The sequence below is a fragment of the Mastomys coucha genome, unplaced genomic scaffold (genome assembly GCF_008632895.1).
Source record: "Mastomys coucha isolate ucsf_1 unplaced genomic scaffold, UCSF_Mcou_1 pScaffold21, whole genome shotgun sequence".
In the NCBI taxonomy this organism is placed as follows: Eukaryota; Metazoa; Chordata; class Mammalia; order Rodentia; family Muridae; genus Mastomys; species Mastomys coucha.
This window is the reverse complement of record NW_022196904.1, coordinates 85,574,236-85,599,181: the sequence shown is the minus strand read 5'-3', so window position 1 is coordinate 85,599,181 and position 24,946 is coordinate 85,574,236. Positions and strand designations below refer to the sequence as shown.

Genomic DNA, 24,946 nt, shown 5'->3' with positions numbered 1-24,946 from the left:
AACATGTGCTACCCAGCTCTTTGGGAAGGTGGTGGGACCTTTTGGAGGTGGAAGCTCATTGGAGAAAAGCTGATCACTGGTTTTTGGAGCCTGGTCCTGTCTGCTCTCTACTTCCTCACTGCTGATGGAATGTGATTGGCTGCCTCATGCTCCCGCTGCCACATTCCCACCACGACAGACAGCATCCTTTCAAACTGTTTGCTGAAATAAACTCTTTCCCCCCTTAGGTTGCTTCCCATTAGGGATTCAGTCATAGCAACAATAAAAGTAGTAAAATAGTCCTCCAAACCTTTTTCTTTATTAAAAAAATGCTGGGGCTGAGAGATGGCTCAGAGGTTAAGAGCACTGACTGTTCTTCCAGAGGTCCTGAGTTCAATTCCCAGTGACCACATAGTGGCTCACAATCATCTGTAATGGGATACAATGCCCTCTTCTGGTGTGTCTGAAAACAGCTACAGTATCCTCATGTAAATAAAATAAAATCTAAACAAACAAAAACAACAGCAACAAACATAGTGTTCTCTTTTACAAAGCCAACTTATCTTTTCCTACTACAATTTCAGATGTTAACCCTAGCTCACAGAGTCTGTTAAGTGAGGGGAAAGAATAAGAACACAGTAAACAACACAGTACAGCTTAAATCTACCCTGGGATGTTCCTACCCACGTGCTAATGCTTGGTAATTATTGCTTCACATCATCCTTGAGTTGACCTTGTAAGGCAGACCTGTCTCCAAGTTCATTTTATAGATAAATATGTAATAGTGAAGTGACCTGCCCAAGGTCACCTGGCTATCAAGTTGTGTGAGCTGGGATTCAAGATCTGATTACAGAATACACGTCTCTAACCAATGAGTATATGTACTGTGCCAGGTGTTGTGTTGAAACCCAAGGACCGAAAGCTATGACATGATATTTCTCCTTAGGAAGTGCTGTTTTCTTTCGTTTTCCTCTCCATCTGAGCCTCTATTCTTACAACTATGAGGTCTCTGTGGAGACTTAGACATCACCTAAGCCATGTAAGTTTTTCAAATATTACAAATCACTTTGTCATCACGGGATCCTCTTCAAAGAGTGAACTTACCAAAGCCAGGCCTTCTCTGTAAAGGAAAACAGGCAGCGGGCAGTAGACTACCCACTCCCCAAGACTGCAGCCTATCTTGTTCCCAGAGCCTGACTTGTGTACCTAGCACACAGTGGGCACTCCACATATGTTGTCTTTACTTGCTCTTGAGCGTCTTCCTTTTTCAGGCCACCCAGGCTGGTTCCCAATATCTGAATTCTGATGGGCCGGAGGCCATAGGGAATGGGTGGGGTGACATGAAATGGGGTAGAGAGGGTGAAAGGTATAGGGGGGAGGGCACAGGGATGATGGATGGATTACAACACAATGTCACAGACAGACCTAAGTGACTTGGGCATAGAACGACATTCTAGGTCTAGACTCCATGACCCCAACCCCACCCTTACCACGCAATGGATACTATGACAAAGTGGGGGTGTGGCAGCATGTAGGCACACTGTCATGCTAATGGTGTGCATTTATATTTTATATGAACATTTCTTCTTTTATGCTCACATACAAACACAGACACAAAGACAACGGGAAAATAGAGGAAGACCATACCTTTAACTACCCTATCCAAATAGTGAGCTTGGGAGATAAAAGACAGGACATTTAAGGTAGGACCAAGGAAGTGCAGAACTGCCTGCCATGTAACCATGCCAAGTATTAAGGAGACACTAGGGGAGGGTGGGGAGTCAGGGTGGTGCCCAATGTTTGGGACAGGCCTCTGCCATGGTGGGAAAAACAAAACCAAAGACACAATGACATGGGGTAGAAGGAAGGAGAGCAGGCACATTCTCCATGGAGAGCTGAGGGGAACGGTCAACTCATTCTGGGAGCCAGGCATTTGGAAATGTGATCATATAGACAGGAGACACGCGGAGGAATGCAATAGGAGAAAAAAGTCTGGGAGGCTGCACAAGTGGCCACCGTCTGCTCTGCCAGGCTCACTAACACTCAAGGGGAAGTCACAACTAACCCGCTGTCTACCCAGATCACTGGCCAAGCTCCCTCAAGGGGAATCAGTTAGAGTGACAAACTATCTGGGCAGACAAGTTCCTGAGAAATTAGAGGTTAGAGGCATACAAACTCTGCATCATTTCTGATACATACTAGGGTCCTAGGTTGAGACTTTGGTTGACTACATTGCTAGCTTGTCTGTTTGGCATTTTAAAGTTATCTGGGAACAGACATGTCTACACTGAGTCAAATGCAGAATGTTGGGTGCGCCAAATAAGATGTACCCCTACTTTGTGCATCTTATGAGGGATGTGAGGCACGGGTCGATGGATGTCACTGTGAAAAGTAGGAAAAAGAAAAGGAAACCTGGCTACTTCTTAACTCAAAAGACAGAATGGTGCATGCTTGGTTTTTCAATGGAGAGGCCATTTGAATTATATGACAATTTAAGATCTTTCCTACTTGTGAGGATATGTGCCAAGCATTGCTCAGATATATAAACCCAGTGCGTACATATGAGCTGTGTCTGAATGCTCAGAACTGGTCTCTTCAGTCCCAGCCCACAGCAGTAGTACGTTTACTCTCCTCATCTGGGCTACAGAAGAGGCTCCCATTTCATTTCACCATGCCTCTTTTTCCTGTGTTCTCATACAGGCCAGATAGAGCGGGAAGTCTTTTAAAGCATCCAATGCCCACATGCGACTCAAAAGTCCCTAGATAGGACAGAACTATAATGGAGAAGCTTTTTCTGGAAGCCATGATTGTATAAACTATAAGGACATTTTTTTTTCTTTACTTCAGAAAAATGAGAGACAGGTACTATTGTTGTCTGTCTGTCTGTCTGTTATCTACTGATTTATCTATCAATCATCTATCTATTTACACCAAAAATACTGGTAGATGAGAAACTCTGTTCTTAGTTCATGTATCAATGCAGTAGCTGTTATGATGAAATATGCACCAGGAAGCTGCATAGCCAAGTGGAAAATTGGGAACAGGGGACTTAATAGGGCCAGTATACTTCCCTGTATTCTGAGAGGTGCTGTGGGGTCTGTTCACCAGCAGGGTATAAGAGGGTACTGTGAAGGAGAATGGCATCTAAGCTGGAGTGAATACACAAGCCATGGAATGGCAAACATGGGGACCACCCAAATGAAAAAATGAAATATAGGGAGAGCCCATTTTAAAAACATCCAGGAGGTCTCTGGCTAAGAGAGGAATGTCATTGGTTCTTGGTTCATCAGTTTCTTTAGTTGTATACAAGCATCTAAATTTGTGAAGCAGTCTAAAATTCTGTAGACATCTCCTCGTGTGGTGTTCCAGAGTTTTGCTATCAGAGATTAAGGAAACATAGGATGTCCTGACTCTGGTAGATTTCTTAGCTTTCAGATATGCAGAGCTCTTTCAGAGGATCACACATTCTTCTAACAACTCTAAACTTGGGGATAGAATGTGTGACATGAGCTGTGATTTCTCTCCCCAAAATGGCAAGGGTAGGTGAGTCCCCATCACTGGGATCCACATGAACGGAGAACACCCTTGATTGTCTTCAGAAGATCATATATGCTCCACGGGATAATCTCCTGAAAGCTGGGGCTGACTTCAGAGAGCTCTTTCTCTTTGAATGTCATCTCACTTCCAAAGACTGTATAGTAATACAAATCCTATTTTGTACAAATACTTTAATACCTTTTAAATATGCTTGCTAATCTCTCCTGACCACAGGTGGGAACAGAAGCCAGCAGAAGCAACTGAGACAGCTCAAGCTGTATTCAGAGTGTGGGTTTTCAGGAGACAAGTGTGGTCATTGAAATTTTCAAATCCCGAGTCCACAAGTAAAAAGGGGTTCCTTTGCTATGAAGATGCCCATTCACACTGAATCAAAATGCTGATACACCATTCACAGCCAAGTTCAAGAATTCTTGGAATAGAAAAAAGACTTCCACCTTGGGCTATTGAGAATGGAAGTGACATCTGGGTTTTTGAAGTCCAATACTGTTTATTGAAAAGATAAAGGCAGAAATCCACACAGTAACTGCTTGGACATTTTGACATGAATGTTCTTGAACATCGCCATTTGAAATCTATGACATTAAGGCAAGCCCATAAGTTTGCATTGTGAAAGGTGATTCAAGAGCTCATGGAATCTCTATGTCTTTCCACTCAGGGCTTCAGGATAAAGGAGGTGGCGGCAGCAGCAGCATCTTCCCTCATAGGCTGCAGTCATTTCCTTGACATTGCACAAATGAATGTTTCTTAGGCTCTTGCTCTTTCCAAGTCACTGAGGAAGTAGAGAAACTGGCATCACAGAGTCACTAACAGTAGCTTTTGGGATGGTCTTAGATCTCTGGCATGTCTGGTACCACCAATACGAAGATGTGTTTTTTCACTGGCCTGGATCTACAGGGGTTTCTAAGGGTTTCCATTACAATGGTCCCCAGGAGCATGGGTCCTCTATCAAAGTTGGTGGAGAACAAGACCTTAGGCTTCCACTCCTCACACCCAGGAGTCCTGACTTGACAATGAACACTTGCATCACTAGTTCACAAGGCAGGAAGCAGAGGTCGCTCCCTGCAGCAGGTGGTGGGGTGGTGGCTCTAGTCACCTGAACTTCTTTCTAGCAGATACCAGTTACCAGTGTGATGTTCTTGTTAAGATCCAACAAATTCATGCTTTTGTTTTTTTTCTGGATGCAAGACTGGTGGACTAATAGCAGTTCCTACCCTGAGATGACTCCACAAATCTCATTTATTTTCTTCCACTTCCTTGCCATTATCACTCGTGCAGAAGTCTTGCAGAGACACCAGTAATCAGACTCCTACTCTGATGGTTCCAGGTGGATCCCTGTGTGCCGTTTCCCCCTCGCCCTTTCCTGGTGGTCTCAGGTCTTGTTATAAGAGCTTTTGAGGATGGGTAGCAGAGGCTCATCATATCTCCTGAGTGACTTCTGAGCCCTTGTGTGATTACGAAGGGAAACTGGAGAGCTACCGTTTGAAAGTGGGCAAAGGGCTCCAGAAGATTCTGTGGTTTCCTTTAAAATTCCTCTCCACCGTGAGGCCTGGTTTCATTCACTCAAGGGGTTGCGTCATCAGCGTGCTATTTTGATCTTTACTCCCAAAAGAGGCTGTTGTTTAAGATTCAGGATTTATGTGATTGGACAGCTCCCCTGAAGTTCAGTAAATAATCCTGGGCGTCTGGCATCTCCTGCTATCACAGCTTTGGGGTCAAGGTTGGATTTTATACACGAAATCAGAGGCTGGCATTTCCCACACATGTTTTGAGGCTCTGTGGGTGAGGGGCACTGAGGTGAGTAAAATGATCACCATAGAATTGATCCAGAATGTTAGTGTTTTCAGACAGGAAAAGAAACTAAGCACCTTCTTAAATTTAACAATAGTTTTCAGCTTTTCTAAAGAAATTGGAAGTCAAGGCTTGGATTTACAGGACCCATAACATTCCTGGAACAGATATCTAAAAATGAGCTTTTGATGACTGTGTATGGACTTGAGGAATAGAACCAAGTCAATCCATCTTACCTTAGCTTCTCTAGACTAGAAAAATGTAGCTCCCCGTATATGCAAATGAGTGTTGTATATGCAAATGAGTGCCACATTTGCAAATGAAAGCATTAGTATGGAGAGCCCAAAACAAAATTGAAGAGTCCTTCTTCTTTTGGGGATAATTTCAGGTGAGCCACTTCTGGCATTATAGGTATGCTGTCCTATGGATGGGAGAGGAAAGGGGCTGGAATTCTGTCATTTCTAGTGAAGTCATCCAGCTGCACACTCTGGATCCACTGAGAGAAAAACCTCCCCCAAACAACTGTGTGGTTTTCCCATGGCAATTTCACCAAAGACCTACCCTCTAGGTGCTAAGAGTGGGTGATTCCTCAACAGAAGGCATGGGAGCGAGGAGGGGCTGCATGTGGAGCAGTCTTACAATAATAAATATATATATATATTGTCATTAGGGAAGATGCCATTGACACATTTCCTCTTCTTCAGAAAGCCTACTTCTTTTGAGATAAAATAAGCGGCTTCCTTGAAGGACAAGGTAGACCAAATTCTCTAAAGGACGACTTGTCATGTCTACTTCAATAAGCTGCTCTGGAAAAAGTACCACCTGGGCAAAAGGGTTCTTCTGGTAGACTTGGCTTAGGGGGCCCAGGGTTATCTTGGTCTTCAAGAGCTTCCTTCCTGCCTGCTCTAAGGTAAAGTTACCTCCTGTTTATGGAGGGCAGCAGTGTGTAAACAAACAGGCCCTGACTCTTGTTTCCACTACTCAATGTCAAGGTACTAGCTTCTCTGGGTTAGGAGAAAACAGGATTGCAGGGTGGGAACCAGCCATGATCACTTATCACTTATCACTGTGCCAGGATAAGACCCATCCTAGCACAGTGAACTGAAGACAAATAAAAACTGAACACTTGGTATCTCTAAGTCATCACACCAGTCCCCTCTGTCCCCCACGTGATGCTCACTGGGAATCATTTCACAAAGGATTTCTTCTTACCACTTCAACAAGGGAAAGGGAACCCATCATGGTCTCTCTAACTCGAACCCCCAGCCTCTTCTATCATACAAGGTTACTGACATGTTCCTTCAGCACGAGGGGGCGGGGTTTCTCACAGGGGTGCAGCTGGCCACAGCAGAGACCCAGAAGAGGAGGGAGTCATGCAGGGAAATTACACAAGGACAAAGAAAATGCTCATCACACAATGAAGAATAGAATTCCAAACCCAAGGTCCTTTCATCTGAGCCACTGTGACCAGCCCATGACCTCTTCTGTGTCCTGTGACATTTGTTCTTTTTTTTTTTTTGATTTTTATGATTGTCAATCTTCCTCTTCTGCTACGCAGCTTACTTTGATGTTTCTAATCTAGAGAGAAAAACTATTTGGAACTAGAGAAGAATGTGATCTTCAAGGGAAACAACAGCAAGGAAGGTAAGGCTTCTTGGTGCCAAAATAAATGGGACCTTCTTAAAGCCAGTCTGACGCATAGCTATGGCAGTAGTAGGCCAGTCTGCCCATAGCCCTGACATGAATCCCCTGCAGTGGGTCCACAGGAGCGTCTCCCTCCATGTCTATCATTTGACATAGGTGAGAGCCTTTTCTTACATGAGGCAGATATTTTTAGGGGGGGGGGCATTTAGCAAAGCAAACTTAGAACTCTATAAGTAAAGGAAGGAAAACAAAATGTATTCTCCTTGTATTTGTACTGTTTGCTTCTTTAAAAGTGTGTGTGAGACAGCAGGGTGTGGAGGTGCACACCTTTAATTCTGCACGTAGCAGCCCAAGGCACGTGAACCATCATGGATCATAGAAAAGCCTTGAGTGCCATCCTTAGGAATACCATCTACCTCATTTAAGGGGGGGTCTCTCATTGACCTGGAGCTGCCCAGTTAGGCTACACTGGGTAGCCGCTAAGCTTCAGAGATCCTCCTGCCTCTGCCATCAGAAGCATAGGCCACCACACCTGGCTTTGACATCGGTTTTGACAATTGAACTGAGGTCCTAAGGCTTACAAGGCAAGTGGTTTACTGAGTGAGCCATTTCCCTGGTGCATGATTCTTATGGGAATGGACTTCTGGGTAAAGAGGCTGAAAGGTTAGGCTGCCCTCAGAGGAAAGCACAGAGGGAGGCAGAGACCCTTCAGACAACTAGCCTCGCTTTCCACTAGGAGAACTCCAAGGCAGCCCTGAGGTAGGATGACATCGTTATACAGAAGCTGTCAGTAGCAACATGGTGAGATGGGATGGCATAGTCTGCTGTGGGGAGAGAAAGCTGGATCTCACCAATCTGAAGGGGATATGTGAGGAATGTGGGCTGAGGCAGAGTGCGGGGAACTCTGAGACATACTAGACAAACTGCCCGGCCTCTGGGCAGGACAGGAGCTGGATGCCTGGGGGACACCTGGGCACCATCTGCAAGGGCTATAGGGCAAACAGCTGGGAAGGGGAAAAAAAAATCAAGCTTCTAATTCTTGTTTTTAAAAAGTTAGATGACCTTTCCTCTTTGCTTTCTGAGAAAAAGAAAATAATCCATACCTCTTTGCATTGTTAGAAGTGTAAAATAATGCAGTTAAGGCCTTAGGCACAGTGCTTGGCACATCATAAATACTCAAAAATTAGAAGCCATTATTGTTAATAAATATAATGTGTTCCATAGCTGTTTATTGACTTGGTGATGTTTCAGGGGACCAATGACATGAAGTAATGGCAAAAGAGAAAGAACGGATGCAAGGTAGCGCCATTTGCTTAAAACTCCTTTTGTCTCTCAAAAGCTAGGGCTTTTCTTGCCATTTCTATGAGACCCAAGAGGTCAGTTTCTATGCTGAGAGGCACCTGGAATTCTGCCTTATAAAAGCCATGTGCTTACCATCTGATTGCAAACCCTTTCTTAAAAAAAAGAAAGAAAGAAAAATAGGAAAGGGAAGAAGTTAAAACGAGTACACAAAGCAGTTGATTCAATAAAGAGCTTTTGGTGAGTGTTCATTCCAGGATAATAAACCAAGCGAAACGTCTGGCTGTGTTTAAAATCAACAAAGCCAGCAGGAAAGGCAGAGAGACGTGAAGAAGTGATCAGCTTGTTTTTAAAGCTGCCGACAGTGCTGCTTCAGCAGGGACTGGTGCGGAGCAGCCCCCAGAGAGCAGAAAGGGGACAGATGCAGACAGGATGGAAGCCTGGGGCAGGGGAAAGAGGAATGCAGATGTGGCTTAAGCGCCCTGGAGGAGAGCCTTCTGCCAAGGCTGGAGGCCTCTTCGGGAGCCTCTGCTTCTACTAGGAGCTACACAGCCATAGGATGAGATGATGGAGCATTCCACCGTGTGCCACTCTGTGCCAAACTCCTTAATTACTCTCCCCATCCTACAGGTGAGGAAACAGACTCCGAGAAGTGATGGCACTTGCCCACAGCAGCCATTTGACTCATCGCTGGGCAAAGAGCAGTGTTGCATTTAGCTCAGGACTGACTAAACAGCAAAACTGCTAACCAGCTAGGTGCCACCTGGGGAATGCAAACAGGGAGGATGTGTGTTGAAAATGACAGATGGTGCATTTAAACTCAACTCATGTCTAGGAAAAGCCAGTCATAATGTCATCAGATGAAAGGACTTTTGGTGCCAATCCACATGCAATGGAGGACCAGGCTGCCCTGGAAATGCCTTGAGAGCAATCAAAGTGCCCCGGGACATGCGCCATACCGATGGTGCAGTGCTCTCCATTCCAGCCGGGGCTGCATTCACATTTGCCATCCCGGCAGGTCCCATGTTCTGCACAGCGTGGGTGGCAGGCCCGTTGGTCGCATGCCGCCCCCATCCAACCATCCTCACAGCGGCAGGTGCCTCCTACACAGACGCCATGGCCACCACAGTCAGCAGCACAGATCTCTGTGGGCAAGAAAGAAGGGCCAAGGGGCAGGGGTTTGGGGGAGGAGAGAGAACAAAAGCTTATTAAGCTAGTTGTTGCTGGGAACAAGGGTCACACTTGGCCACCTCGTTAGGTTCTGTGAGCGGTAGGGATTCCAGTGGCTTGGCAGAGTAATCTCCGAGGCCAATGACCCTGAAGAGCAATCCTGTGGCAGAAGCCTGCCAGCCCTAGCTTCCTCACCAGAAAAGTGGGCTTGTACAGCTCCGCTCTGTTTGCTTTTCCCTATTGCCAGTCTGTCCCTGCGTTTGTGCTTGCCACTTCCAAGGGGGACCGGCCTTCTGAACAGATGTGAGAAAAAGTCAGATTTAATTAAAAACCAGTTATGTGTGAAAACAAAGCAAGGGTGAGTCCCTGTCACCAAATAAAGTGCTTGTGGGCCTGGCAAGGACCCCATGGCATTTCCCTGCAGCCTTGACTCCAGTGGAAGCCGGGTGGGAAAGCCTGTGTGTGTGTGTGTGTGTGTGTGTGTGTGTGTCAGAGGGAGGGAGGGAAGGAGGGAGGGAGGGAAGGAGGGAGGGAGGGAGAGGGCAGTCACGGGGTTTTCAGTGTTGTCCCCAGCTAGGCCTTATCCTGGGATGCTGGGTTTATTCTCTGTCCTTCAGCTTGATGCTCTCCCCTACCACCATCTAAATGAGCTTTTAGTTCCAAAGTAAACAGCTGGGGAGGAGGCTACCTCATGGTCAGAGTGACTGCCTTGTCCTTCACAAAGGCTGGTCTGTGTGGGTGCAAAGCACACAGGGCACCATTCACACGTCCCTGGGCTCCGAGCCAGCAGCTGCTTCATGCTTACTGAAAACTGAGACCCAAAGGTTTCTAAACTGCAACTGCTTTTTAGGAAATTTGTATAGCACACATACCCCAGGATCTTGTTTTCCAGGGCTCCGATGGAGGCCTAGACTTGACTGACTCATGGCCCAACAGTCTTCTAATGTATGTGAAAATTCCAACCATTTAAATTTCTTTGCAACTGGGCTAAGTGGAACCTGTGTCAAACTGTCGCCACCCATTTCTCCCTTGTAAGAGGCACTGCTGGTACAGAAGCTGCTCATGTTCTAGGAACTTGTGCTCAAGGAAAGACCAAGGGCTGGGAGATAGCACAGTAAGGGTGCTTGCCACATAAGTTCAGCACTCTTAGTTTGGAACCTCTGTGGCCATCCTAAAGCTGGGCATGGCTACAAGTGCATGTCACCCCAGAGTCACCCAGCTAGCCAGTCTGGTTAAAAAGGTAAGCTTTGGGTTTAGTAAGAGATCCTGTCTACGACAGAATATGGTGGAGAGTGATAAAACAGGGCGAGTACACACATGTACACGCATATGCACACATGCACACATGCATACACACATACATACACACACCAGAAAAAAATAAAATTGAGTCTCAGTGGTTCTGACTTTCATTACCAATCTAGATGATGATGATGATCAGCAGCATCATCAGAGACATAGAGCTGGAAATTTTAAAAAGCACGGTAAGAACCGCTATTTGTTTTGTTTTCCTACACAGACATCTTGCCAAGCTGCCACCTCAGAATGGAGATCATGGCTACATGCAGTACACATGGCAACTCTCAGCTGTCCAGGGGCAGGGGAGTGGCCACGGATGGGCAGAAGCAGTAGTGACCTGGAGCCAGAGGCTTCTGGACTATGGGACTATGTAGGATGGTCCCTTGGACCCACTGAGCCATGGGTTTTGGCTTGGAGGGTGTGAGCAGTGAAGTCTTGCTTCAGAACATCCCTCTGTTACTCTGCAGACAGTGGTGAGTGGTCCGGGAAGAGCAGAGTGTAGAACGCCAAGTAACTCAGGATGCAGGGCAGGGCAGGGCAGCTCACTCCCCACTGGCATTCAAAGAAGCTTGTGAGGTCTTGGCCTGCTTAGTCACTAGTCTTAGGACCCTGGGGTCACTTAGTTCCTCCCCCTAGGTGTAAACTTCCTCATCTACTTCTGGGGGAATCTGATGATGTCTAAAGTCCCTTTGGGCTCTAAGGCAGATTCTATGCTACAATACCCTCCATGTTACACAGTACAACCAGCAGGTACAAGACTCAAGGTCTCTCCTCCTCTAAGAAGTTGTCTGTAATCACCAGCGGTTAACCTCCTTCCCACCCCATACCAGAAGGCGATTCTCTGGTCAACAGCAACCTGGAGCTGGCTCTCCTTCCTCTGATCACCTCTGTTCCTGAATTGATGCTAAATAATAGACAGATCAAGATGCTCCATGTGAGAGGTGCCTGAGAGTAGAAAGTTGATGTATATGCCTCTCAGCCTGGCTGAATGTCCAGCATGCCGGTTTGTCTAGCATCTCTAGAAGATGGGACTAGACTACTCAGTTTCACACATCCAGCAGCCCTCTGGGGTAGCATTTCTCTCAGACAACATCTTGGGCTCCTGACCCCTGCCGGTCTGGGTTGGGTTGCATTTCTGACACTTACACACTCAAAGGGCTGTGCCTCCGGGTGACCCTGGAGGATGGCTGAGCACCCTGGGAGAGAAGAATGACTTAGTTTGGGTTTGCCCAGCACTTTTTTCCAAGTGGCAATTGATGGTGTGAAAGTAAACAGCAAACAGCCCTAGGTTTGCACGGAGATGTGAACCCGGAGACTATGAGCAGCTGGGGCCAAGGCAGCAGCTGGGTTTCAGGCAGCAGGGCACAGAGCAGCAGAAGGGCCAAGAGCAGAAAAGGCAGGCTTTACCTAGCAGCTGAGTATGGGCCTTCAGGTCTTAGCTTCAGGTGAGGTCATCTTTGGTATCAAAGGAGATTGGTTCCAGAGCCATTAACCCCTTGAATACCAAAATCATAGATGCTCAAGTTCCTTGTGTAGAAGAGCACACTCTCTTAACCTCCTCTATACTTTAAATCATTTCTACCTTAGTATCATGCCCAAAAAACTATGTTTATTGTTTGCTATATTGTTTAAGGGATGATGGCAAAAAATTCGGTATTCAGTATAGATACCACTTCCGTTTCCAGTTTGCAGCTGCTCCAATCTCCAGATGCAGAAGTTATGAACACAGAATGGAGGCTTCGCTTCAGACTGTTATTAATTAGTTTGGAGGCAGTGCTGTCTGCAGACCTCAGGCTTGCCAGCCTGGTGACCTGCTCGGCTCCCCTGAGCTTCCTTTCCATCCTTTGTATGGTGAAAATGCTGAAAGCCCCACTGCACAGGGGACTCAGTGTCTGATCCAGGTATCAGTGAATTCCCATGATTCACTTCCAGTGATCTCCCATACTTGCTTACCCTGAGCCCTGTGCCTGGTGCTGGAAATATACAGGCCAATGAGATACAATTATACCCCAAGAGAGTACAAACTGATGTTGACATTCAGAAGATTATTCAATATATGCATTTAGCACACATAGCTCTGTATATATTCATATACAGCTATTATTAATGTCTATACCTCTTTGCTTAGTTTCAGTGGATTAAAACCATGGATCTAAGGAGGAGTCATATCCAGGACTTCTCCGTGGCTTTGCCATTTACTGACTGAATAAATTGCACTGCATTATATAACCCACTGAGCCTCACTTTGCATTTCTGTAAAATGGGGTTAATAATTCTCACTTCCCTACTCTCACAGGCCTGGTCTTAGATCAAATGAGGTAATGTGGGAGAAAGGTATTTTTGATTTAACACTTCTATTAAGTTTTACACCTTCTGAAGCACACTCACATATGGTTTCTCACTAATTCTTACAATAATGTTGTGAGAACACCCTGTTACTGTCCTTAGAGCTGCGGCTTCTGAGAGCTACAAAGTCTAAGGATGCTTGATAAGGTCTCTCAGGCATCTCTTGCATTTTCCTTGTTTTGGAATCCTGGAAACAATGGAGTTCTGCAAAGCAGGCATTTCTTTAAATGGAGCCTCAGAATAAACAAGACACATATCCCGGGGAGACCTTCCTCAGAGATCCAGCAGACCCCTCCTACCCACTTCTGGTCCCAGTGTTTTTTCTCTTTGTCACATTCAGGTCCAATCCTGGGATCCATGAGATGAAGTGGGGTTTCACCACCAGGACAACCCTGAATGCAGAGTTTGAGCTGACCACCTAAGCACTCCACCTTCTTCCTGGTTTGTGCTGAACATGTTCTCCTATCATCTAAAGCTGCCTGGTGCCTGGTGGATCCTCCATGGGTCCTTTACAAGCTGGGTTGTGAGCTTTTGTACATTTTAATGGAAGGGGCCCAAACCGGGTGACCTTGATGTTTATGGGGTGCTAACTGAGGGTAACACAGAAAAGCCTGTTTGAGTGAGTGGAAGGGACCTTCAGTGCATGATGAGAGTAGAAACCTGAGACGCTACTTTACCATCTGGCTTCAGACTGTAGTCTCTACTTCCCCCCTCAGTGCTTTTTATTTATTATTTTTGCCCTTGAAATAAAAGGAACTGTTTGATTTTTCCTTCTCAGATTCTGCCTTGACATTAAAGTAGATAAAACTTCACAGAGTGCTTGGTGAGAGCCAAACAGGACAATGCTCTAGAATGTGCTTTGACAGCTCATATGCCATTTACATAGCAGAAAAGGTCAGGTCGTCTATGAAAGTGGGTCATAGCTCCTTTCTAAACCTCAGGCTTCTTCTTTCTAAATGGGGGTGGGGTAAGGGTGGCCTCAGCCACTTTAGAGAGTGTCGCGGGACTCACTCTCGCATGGGTAATTTCCTAAGTGCAAAACTGACAGTGGGCTTGAGGAGCTAAACCTGACAGACCTTGCTTTCCTATCCCCTAGGAGTTGTATTCCAGCATCACAGATAATGTAACCTCCATCCATCAGGTTAAATGAGTTGGCATGCCCCAAAGTAAAGACTCTAGTGTAGAATCTATGGCTGGCATAGTCAGAACATGACAAATTTTCACATGTACTATTTATTTAGCTTTTAATAAAAAAAGGAAACGAGACAGGGCAAATGTAGCAAAGTCAAAAGATCAAAGGGAATGCTGATGCTTGCTTCACACCCAATGCAAGAGAACATTTGGTCATGGCTATTTGAGTCTTATGTGATCAGAACCAAAACTTTCTGCCTGAATTTAGAAGGCCCTAGGGTCCAGAAGAAATCTTTTGTGATCCATAAGCAATAGGCAGGCTTGGTTTTGGATGTGACTACCCAATTTCACAGCTGTGGGCCCTTGGAAAAAGTCCTTAAACCTTCTCAGCCACAGTTCTTCATTCTGAAATGGGGAGATGCTCGCACAGGGTGAATTGTAGAACTGAAGAAAATAGCACACACGAGAAACTCAGACACAAACTACTGGGAACAGGATGGACTGACAGAGAGCCAGGGCACCATTGTATCAGAGTGGTACCAAGCTACACTGGAGCAGTTTCCAGAAGGATGGAACGGTCTAGGTTTTATCCATTTTGGCTCCCTGATGCTGGCACAGGCATGGCACAGTATGGTTTTCCCATAAGGATTTGTTGAATGAATAGAGAGATATTAAAATCACTTCCTGGAGGAGACAAATGTCTGCTAGCTTGACCCCATCTCAGGGCCATGATATTAAAAAATTACCATCAAATACATTCAAAGAGAGGCTCAATATTCTTGGAAGATAAGCTTTTTAAACACCCATCTCCAATCCCTGTGAATTCTGTAAAAGTTAAACAGCTTAGTCCATAGGCTTGCAGACCTTTCATGCCAGCACCTGAGCTGTACCTGTCATCTCTTGATGGCATGGAAGGAAATGGACACATGAGGAATAGGTGACAGGAGGGGAAAAGATGGAAGAGTTGGTTATTGGTAATTATGCCCAGAAGTGTGGACATCAGGGAAAAATTGCCTCAAGCTCCTCTCATTAATCACTAATCTTCATACAAGCCAAGATGAAGCCTGGGACCTACCACAGTTGTGTTTTAATTTGCCTGGTCTTACTTTGCAATCTTGTTCATTAAAAAAAGCTGGAAGGTGAGGCTGTGTCTTTACCCTAATGGGAGAGATTTATGAATAATTTCCCCACAGAGTATCGTCTACTCGGAAAGATATACATTGATAAAAACTGGGGGTAGAGAATGCACCCTATGCAAGTACCTGAAAACTCCCACAGAACGAGGACAATGAGGTGAAGGTGATTTGGAAATTCCTTGGGTGTGGAAACTGAGTTTGCCCCGTGTGACCTCTGGGAAGTCTTCATACGCCTCTACTGAGCATTGATAGGATAATAAAGATGACTCTATTTTGCTTTGGAGAATGATCTTAGATATTTCAATAGAGGGCTTAACAAATGTTTCCCGATAGCATTTTCTATTTAACTTTCTGTCTTTGAGATCTTGGTAGACGGAAAGTTTAAGTCACACCAGCCAGCATGTGAGTCAAAATGAGGATGGGACAAAGTGTCCTCAGTGCTCCTGAGTTATTGCTGGTGCTCATCCCCCTTAATTCATTAATACCTCAGTACAGTTAGATTTTCACTACCATATCACAATTGAGCAAACAGCTTGGGCAGATGAAGTCATTTGGTCAACTGTTTATTGGCTAGAATGAAAGATGTCTGTCTACCCTAGCTTTCTTGGTGCATCAACTGTAGGATCAGGTTGAAATAAGGCCCCCAATGCAACCTGACAGTGTTTTGTGAGTATAAATTGTTTAGTAGATCATTGCCTGAGTTAAACAACCTGACTGATGAAAATGGAAATGGATTCTACTTCCTCACCCTAGCCCAAACCCCATTACACTCAGCCCTCTCTCTTCTGCTTCCCCCCACCCCCCAATCCGTCTGGCCAAACATCAGACCATCTGTCTGTCTACTTGGCTACTTCATCATTTAGCATGTCACCATCCACCCACCCAAACCATACGATTCAAGAAAGTTGCTTCATCTCTCTATGCCTCAGCTTTCTCAAAAGTTGCATAAAAATTAGTCAAAATTTGGTACAAATACCAAGATCTTGAGGTTATAGGCCAGTTATATGAAGTCCAAGGAAGGTGCTTCATATACTTCCCACCTTTTATGGAGTAAACAGTCATTATATGGCAAGTACATCATGTTTGTGTACCGGAAATTAGCCAGGTGAAGGGAGATCAGAAGCTAGGAAAAGAGCAAGGGCATTGGATTCCACTGAGGTGCTTTGAATAGTTGGTGAGCACTGAATCCAAAGTTTAACTGGAGGGACAGGCTTGTGGGTAGTATATCCGTTGGGCATAGGTATACAGACAGAGAGATGTGTGGGGCACAGGCTATGTAAAGGACCATCCAGAACAATACAGGAGGGTTTAAGCAATGGTGTTAGCCCTCAGGAAGTAGGAGGCAAGAATCTCTGCTGGATGGAATGTTGGTGAGTCGGTGTGGGCATTGAGGTGCCCCCTCTGGACTGAGCATTAGAGCTCTCAGAGTGTGGGGAGAGCTACAACTGCAAGGTGTGGGAAAGAGAGGCTGCCCATCTTGCCTATGATGAGATCTGGCAACTGGGGGTGGGGGGGGTCGTGATGCAGATGCCAGCTGTGTGCCAGAGGACAGTGAATGCTTGGGGAGAATCTGGGGATTGCAAGGTAGGCATGAAAGAGAGATGCAGAAACAAGGGAACCAACGAGTGTGGAGAAGGCAGCCAGGAGGCTGAGGACCATGGGATGGGTGGGAACTGAAGGAGGGCAAGCCAGGGATGGCAGAAGGTGCTTTGTAGGTGGCATGTTGTCACCAGGAGATCCCCTTAAAGTGGATGGAGAGTTGAGGGAAGGAGGGAGAGTTGAGGACTCTGAGGAGCAGCTTTGGTGGACAGAGCATGAGGAGGCACCTCAGAAATCTTCTAGGGGTGCTCCAGACAGGAAGGCCAGGTACGAAGGAAGAAAGTGCCTTGCCTTACATACATGGCACCGTATGTGCCAGTACTTGAGCAAGACCTTGTTAGCTATCTCAGAAAAGCAGTCATGTAGTCATCTTTGCAAATGGCTACAAAAGAACAGCCATTGTATTCGGTAGCCCACCTCTAGGTTTCTGCATGGGCTCTTCCCATATGGGCCTCCTGTGGTCCATCCATAGGCTCACATCTAAACATGCTTTCAGTTTCCAGTTCCAATACCAGCTCCTCCTCAGATCCTCCTCTGTTAATCCTGGCTGGAAGCAGTCTCATCTAGGTTCCCAGCACCCTGATACAACCCTGTGTGTACTATTCTCTCAGGGTCATTAGTCTACAGGGATTGCCTTCAGGACCCTGCCATCACAGACTAATGCCTCATACAGAAACTGTGTCTTCTGCTACACCTCTGTACTGCCAAGTTTTAGTGATGTGGGCCATAGTGTGATATGTAATTTTCCAAAGTTCTGTGACTTTGCACAGAGCAAAGGCCTGTAGTTATGTAAGAAGCTGGATGTTTCACTACTTCCTACCTAAAGGGAACAAATGCTGCCCACCTCCAAGCCTTATCTATGTCATTTATAGGATGGTGACAATGACAACTCTCCACCAGTAGTTTACAATTAATTCAAAAATATGCCAAGCATCTGCTAAGTACATGATCTCTTTAGAAGCTTGGAATGTGGAGATAATATAAAATTAGACCCATCTCTAAGGAACCCATGTGCACAAACTAGCACAAAGCCAGCCACTTGCCTGGCACATGGCCGGTTATTAGAGTACAGTTCATTTCTCTCCCGGGGTGAGAGTATCTTTGTGTTTCCACCAAACTATCATTTCCCGAGTATGGCAGCCCCTCCTTCCCTCTCTGCAAGCTGAGCAGATGGTTGTTTTGTCTCGGTGCAGATTTCTGAAGAAACCAGGAGAGGAAAAGGGTACAAGAATGAGCCTCTGAAGTCCCTACAGTAATTAGTCCCCTCTAGACATCAAGGCCAAACTTGAGCCACTCGCCTGGGCTTTTCAATTTCCCTCCCCAAAACCCTCCAGCCAGAACTGCTCCAGGTCATGGCTCTGCTCCATAGACCAAGAAGGTATAAAGCTAATGAGCTGTGGAAAGCACGTGGCCTTTCACCTCACTCGGGTTGCTTGGAGAGCCCTCAGAGCAGGCAGAGACTAGAGACCTAAGACGCAGGCCCAGAGCAGGGCTCCACACCTATTCTCCAGGGTTCAGATTTCAAGTCCTGACGAAGTACCTGTGGCAAGAGGCAGTAAGCCACTGACATTCATCTTAATTGGAGGATATCTGGCTTCCTGATTAGAGGCCTTCAAACCTACCCCAGAAAAGGACTCTGAATGGTGTCTGAGTTGGCAGGAAAACAACCAGGAAAGGCCAGGGAGCAGAGAAGCCAAAGAACATCACTGGGATGCATATTTTGACTAGGGTTGGAAAACCCTCACCCCAAACTTCTCCACCAGAGCCTAAGGAGGTAAACAGAGGAGATAGATGATGGTAAATCTTCCCAAAGACCTCTAGTCCCAGTCTCCTTTTGTAAAGGCTCAATTTCTCCACTTAGTCATGAGTTCATCTATCTAGTTTTCCTAGATATTGCCACCTGGATATCCCTTAGCTACTCCAAACTTAATACTGGCCCTATACTATCTTCCCATTTACTACCAACATTTGGATATGTGTGGTATATGTATGTGCGAGATATGTGCATGCAGGAGTGTATACTCATGCATGAGGCTGAGGAAGCCAGAGGAGGATATTAAGTTCCCACTTTATCACTCAGCTTTATTTCCCCGAGACAGGGTCTCTCGGTGAAACTTGAGCCAGGTTAGTGGCCAGGAAGCCCTGTTTCCAACTCCCATAGTGACTTAGGGATTTAGAGTTGTGCAGCCATTCCTGGCTTTTTAATGTGGGTGCTGGGAATTTGAACTTGGGTCCTCTTGCACATCAAGGGCTATTAATCCACTGAGCATCTCCCCTTCATCCCTAGAGCTAGCTTTCTAAAACCAGCTTTACCCATGCCAGATTTCAGTTTAAAATGTCTCCATGATTCCCAGTGACAGACAGACAAAGAGCTCAAACTTTTCCAAGGCCATTCCCCTTCTGTTGCTGTGGTCTTTAGCACGTCTCTCTTTCCCTGTTGCCGCATATCCCTAAGACGAGTCACACCACACTACTAGAAATGCCCAGAAAACACCCTGATCGATTCAATCTCTGTACACACTGCAAACACTGGGTCTTTACAGTGGGTTGCTGCAAGCAGCTATTACTTTTGTCTGATCAGCCAGCCTCTGTCAGCCACTTTAGCTCTGACCTTCTCCGAGAAGCCACTCAGATGAGCCCAGGCAAAAGAACAGATGGTGAGTTTTAATGATCAACTCAATGTGACTGAGAGTCGCCTTGGACAAGGGGGTTGCAATGAGGGTTGGTCTAGATCAGGCTGGCCTTTGCACATGTCTTCGTCATATTAATCAGGTGAGAAGACCCACCTGAAAGTAGGTGGCATCATTCTCTTGGTTTCTTAGTCTGTAGGTTAAAAAAAAAAAAAAAAAGGAGAAAGCAAGCTGAGCATGGAGAGGCGTGTGTGCCTTTCTTGCTGTTTTTGCCTGTGGATATGATGTGATTAGCTGCTTCTAATTCCTGCTGCCTGACTTCCCTGCTCTGATGCGCTAGGACCTGGAACTGTGAGCTAAAATAAACCCTTACTCTCATAGGTTGCTTTTGTCAGGGTATTTTATCATGGTTACAGGAAACAAGAGTAAGACACATGGTTTGTGGCAAAGGCACTACATGAACTGATTGCCATTGCACGGTCCTGATGCCTGCCTTGTTGTGCCAACTTCAGCACAAACCTTAGTAGTTACTCGTGAGGGATAAGTATGAGCCAGAGGATATTGGCTTTGAATCTTGGTTTCCCCAAAGTATCTTTGGGCAACTCACCCAAGTTCCTTGAACCCTGGTTTCCTGGGAACAACACCACCTGCCGTGTTAGGGTCTTATGTAGTCGCTTGAATAAATCATGAAGCACAGAAGGGAAGGGGCTCTGTAAAATGTAACATTTCCATTCAAAGAACAGGTTTCTTTTTTCTTCTTCTCTTTTAAATTACAAGTTATCGTAGCAGCAGTTTGATTCAGGAAGCTGACTGGAGATTTGCTACAAAGTGTCAGCCAGCGCATCCAAACAGAAGCCTGACTCTGAAGTCCAATTGCAGGAGGGCTTATATTTGCATACTGAAAGGCTCCAGTTCTGATAGAAAATGTTCCAGGGCTGTCGAGGGAAATTCTGCTAAATTACAAAGCTGCCAGCTCTTGCTTTATCAACCTTTAACTCTGGCAGTATTTAGCAGTGTGCCTGTCTGGGCTCAATTTTCCAGTCTTTGATTAAGTGCTAGGAACTGACCATCTCTTTCTATCTAAATCTCTTGTTACTTCCCAGCCAACTGGTGGACTCTTCCCTGCCTCTGCCATCACACTCTCCTCCCCGCCAATGTCAATCTCTTAGATATTTATTATTCTGAACTTTGTGTCTTAGGCTGTCACTGGCTTTGGGAAGGGGTATGGGAAATGTCAAGTCTCAATGGATATTATTTCTCTAGTGAAATTCTAACCTTGAGTTTCCCGTCTTGTAACATACCTATACAGAAATAGCCAGGCCCGATCATTTCCTTTTGATGTTTAATTGGCTGTCGGCACTGTGCTTTCTGGGCTGAGAAGGTAATGTTTCTCAGAGAGAGAACAATTCTGGCTACACAAATGAGACTTGTAACAGGGGAGAATGCTCAGCGCCGAATCTAATTTTCTCTTCCATCCATGAACATCAGACAATTTTTCTGGCATTAAAGCATCTCGCTCCGTCTTTCTGTCATTAATAAGAATTAAATTCTCTTCCCTCAAATTTCAATGCAATTATATTTTGCCTCGTAAATAAAGTTGAATTACCATTTTCAAAATTTAGCACTAATGCAATGACTATGTTCGAAGCTTTAATTTTTCTTAACCCTGATGCTACTTTCAGTTTACTTTTTCAAGCATTTGGTTCATTTTGCTGTCAACTGTGACTTCATTAATATAGAACTTTTCAGCTTCTTATCAGTCCAATCCATCCAATTATTATTGTTCTTTTACATGCTTTATGACTTTCTTTTTTCTTTCCTTCCTCCTTTCTCTCTTTCTCTCTTTTTCTTTCTTTCTTTCTTTCTTTCTTCCTTCCTTCCTCCCTCTCTGTAAGGAAGGAAGGCGAGAGAGAGAGAGAGAGAGAGAGAGAGAGAGAGACAGAGACAGAGACAGAGACAGAGAAGAGAATGGGATCTCAGAGGATCTGAATCTGGATTCTGAAAGGTTTCCATCCAAATTCAGAAAGGACCTAGGCCAGATAGATAGGAAAGCAAAGAAAGAGCCCTGAAAAGGAAACAGTCCAGGTTCATTGAAAGAATTTAATTCAGGACTTGTGTGCTTATGTGATGATACACGTGTGTGTGTGTGTGTGTGTGTACAAGTAGGTATTAGGGCATGCATGTGCACACATGTGTGAAAGCCAGAGGTCACCTCTGGGTGTCATTTTTGAGGAGCCCCCTGCCTTGTTTTTAAAGACAAGTCCTCTTACTAAGATCTGGGTTAGTTTAGCTTAGCCAATTAGGTTAGGCTGGCTGGCCAGAGAGCCCTGGATGCACCTGTGTCTTTCTTCCCGGTGCTAAGGTGATATGTTTAGGCTGCTACACTTAGCTTTTTATATGTGCTGGTGCTTGAACCTGGGTCCTCATGCTTATGTGCCAACTACCTCACTGACCTGTTTCCCTGGCCAATAATTGGTGAGGTATTCAGTGAGACCCTAGAGTTGGACCCTGCCTGTGCTCCTGCTTCACTCCCTGCCCTCCCTGCCCCGGCACTCCTCCTCTCTAGTGAGACTGTGGAACGACTTCACCACCAGGCTTACAGAAGTCTTTCCACGGCTGCATGTGTTCCTTATTGGGTGCTAAGTAGTCTCTGTTCAGTTTCCTTCCTCCTAATGGCTCTCAAGACTCCTGGGTGATGACTTTCCTGGGTCATCTCCTCGCCATGTTCATCACTTTCTAACCTTCGTGCCCCCAAATCTTCATGTACACCAACTAGAGTTCTTAGCAGACTGCATGTGTTGGGGCTGGAACCTGAGAGGATAGTGAAGTTCTCAGATCCTTAGCTGGGACACAGGACACATGGGAAAGACTGTCAGGACTGTGTGCAAGCTCTGGGCTGGATACAGGCCTGGAGCTGCTCTGCGATGCTGTCTGGTAGGGAGCTCAGGAAGCCACTGTTCAGAGAGGAGACTGATTCCAGAGTGAGGACCATATAAACCCTCCCCCAAACTTGAATTTGTTTGAGTTAAGAACTGCTTGACTAATTTAGACCTAATTATGCATAATAAAAAACATTCTCACATTTCCTTTATTAAGTGCATACTGAATTCGAGCCACCATACTGGGCAGTTCATGCATATGCACTCAAGTATATTTGGAAACAGTTCTGTAAGGGAAGTTATTATTAGGAGTATTAATGGGTAAGTTGAGGCTTGACCATAGAGCCTGGTCCTATTTCCAATCCCCACATGATTTTACTGACGGCACATTCTGCCTTCAAACCCATGCCACTCAATTTCCAATGCATCCCCACCTGTTATTCCATGAAACTCAAGTGCAATGAAATGATAAGAATCATAAACTACCAGCATGAGCATTTTACAGGCAAGACTCTCTGCCATGTACTGCTTCTGTGAGCCAGCCACGCAGAGGGATAAAACGCAGTGACAGGCTCTGCTCAAATAAAAGCCATTTATAGAAGATAAGATGGGAGAGAGCTTGTTGAGCAGGGGGAAAGAGGAGAGAGGCTCTGGGGAGAGAGAGCGGAACCAAGACCCAAGAAGAACTTGGCCTGCGGCAGCTGGTACCTATACAGTGCTGAAGAGCCTGAATTGTTTTTAGAAGCCTGTAGACTCTGAAAGAAAAATGGGCTTTGATGATTTTAAGGACTGAATTAAAGAGGTTAAATTTCCTCCCCCTTTCACTGTGAGCAAAAGAAAAACCAGGTAAAACACACTGGGAAGAGGTAGGGCACGGGCCAGGCATGTACCCGCTTTGTGTGAAGGCTGCTCCTCCCCTGGGAGAGAGCTTGGGAGGGGAAGCTGATGCAGGTCCTTGTCCAGGAGGCTGTGGAACAAAGAGGAATGGGGTCTGTGATAGAAATGGACTTTAAGGTTTGGATTTAGCTTGGTGGAGTGAGTGGAAATGGAAGGGAAGGTGGGAGGGAGTGGAAACAGAAGGAAGGGAGCTCTGAGACCTTCCTGGGAAGCTTCAGCTATAGCCCCCATTTCTGTGTTCCTTGGGGCTCCGTCGTCTTCACTTGACCATGGTCACTCAGTGCAATAATTACGAGAACCTAATATATGTGTTTGTCCCTGTGCTGAGAATACTGACAAGATCCTGACCTCCTGTTTCCAGAATGTCCTGAGAGACATGACTGCAAAGCAGTGCTTAGATCACCACCATGCTTAATCTTAGGCTTTGGATCCTGAGTGTCCCCAAAAGCCATATGTTTAAGGGATTAGTCCCCATCCTATGATATTATCAGGGAGGGGTTGCCCTTTTAGTAGGTGAGACTAAGTACAAATAATTTGTTTACCTGAGACATGTCCTGGAAGGGCAGAGTGAACCATGCCCTGACTCTTTCCCTTTCCTTTCACTTCTTGGCAAGCCATCATGGAGCAGCTTCTGCTCTGACCACAGTGTGTTGCTTTGGCACGGGTCCAAAAGCAGTGGGACCAAGTGGCCATGGACTGAGCTTCCCAAACTGTGAACCAAAATTAAGTCTGACTTCTGTTTCTTGATTATCTCTCAGGCATTTCGTCACAGTGACAGAAAACTGATTAGCATATTTAGTAAAGATTACACCCAGTTGTGGCTGGAGTTTGCTCTTCAGTAAACAACAGGGATGAGTCCTGATAAAATCCTTCTAAGCTTTGTGCTTCCTCATCCAGCAGTGTTATCAATAATAACACTATGATAGCTGTTATTTGCTTCGCTGATGAGACAAAATAACCTACCAAAAGCAGTTTAAGGCAGGAAGAGTTTGTTTAGTCTCACAGTCTAAAGGTACAGCCTGCTATGTTAAGGGGAAGTTACAGCCACAGTGACGTGAGGCAGCTAGCTGGTCACACACCATCTTCAGTCAGGAAGCAGAGCATTAATGCATGCTGGTACTCGGACAGCTTTCTGCTTTGTATGCAGTCTAGGGAAACCAGCCTGTGGACTGGTGGGGCTCACATTTAGGGCGGGTCTTCTTGCCTCAGTTGACCAAGTCTAGAAACTCCCTTACAGATATACCCAGAGTTTCATTTTCACGACTATTCTAGATCCCCCTACACTTAACATCACACTCAGTATCACAACTACCTTTCCAGGGGTCTTATGAATCCTGGTCAACGCAATGGATACCAAGCTTGCAGCTCTGTGGCTGGTACACAAGAAGCACAAAGAAAGAGATGGCCTTATAAATAAACTTTCTAGACTACTGCTTGTCATAAAGAAAGGCAGATCCTGGCAAGGAGACCTCTTTTTGATGGAAAGAATATGTAAGGCAAGAGTTGAAGACTTAGGTACAGAGGGCCCCGATTTAATTTAAACTCTGCCTCTAACCTGGGAAAGTCATTTCTCCTTCCTGAAGTCCGTCCT

The 24,946-nt window shown here is 45.6% G+C and overlaps 1 protein-coding gene across 17 annotated transcripts in view; it reads right to left on the bottom strand.

Annotated features, from left to right (window-relative positions):
* Tenm4 (teneurin transmembrane protein 4) overlaps nt 1-24,946 on the bottom strand; it is a 702,050-nt gene that overhangs the window by 105,798 nt on the left and 571,306 nt on the right. For 14 of the 17 annotated variants that reach the window (XM_031387401.1, XM_031387403.1, XM_031387408.1 and 11 more), the window contains 2 exons: nt 9,228-9,413; nt 1,627-1,653 (listed from right to left, as the gene is read on the bottom strand). In XM_031387401.1, coding sequence (XP_031243261.1) covers nt 1,627-1,653; nt 9,228-9,413 — 213 coding nt within the window. The remainder of the gene's footprint in view (nt 1-1,626; nt 1,654-9,227; nt 9,414-24,946) is intronic. The other 3 variants (XM_031387406.1, XM_031387395.1, XM_031387396.1) reach the window with 1 other exon arrangement.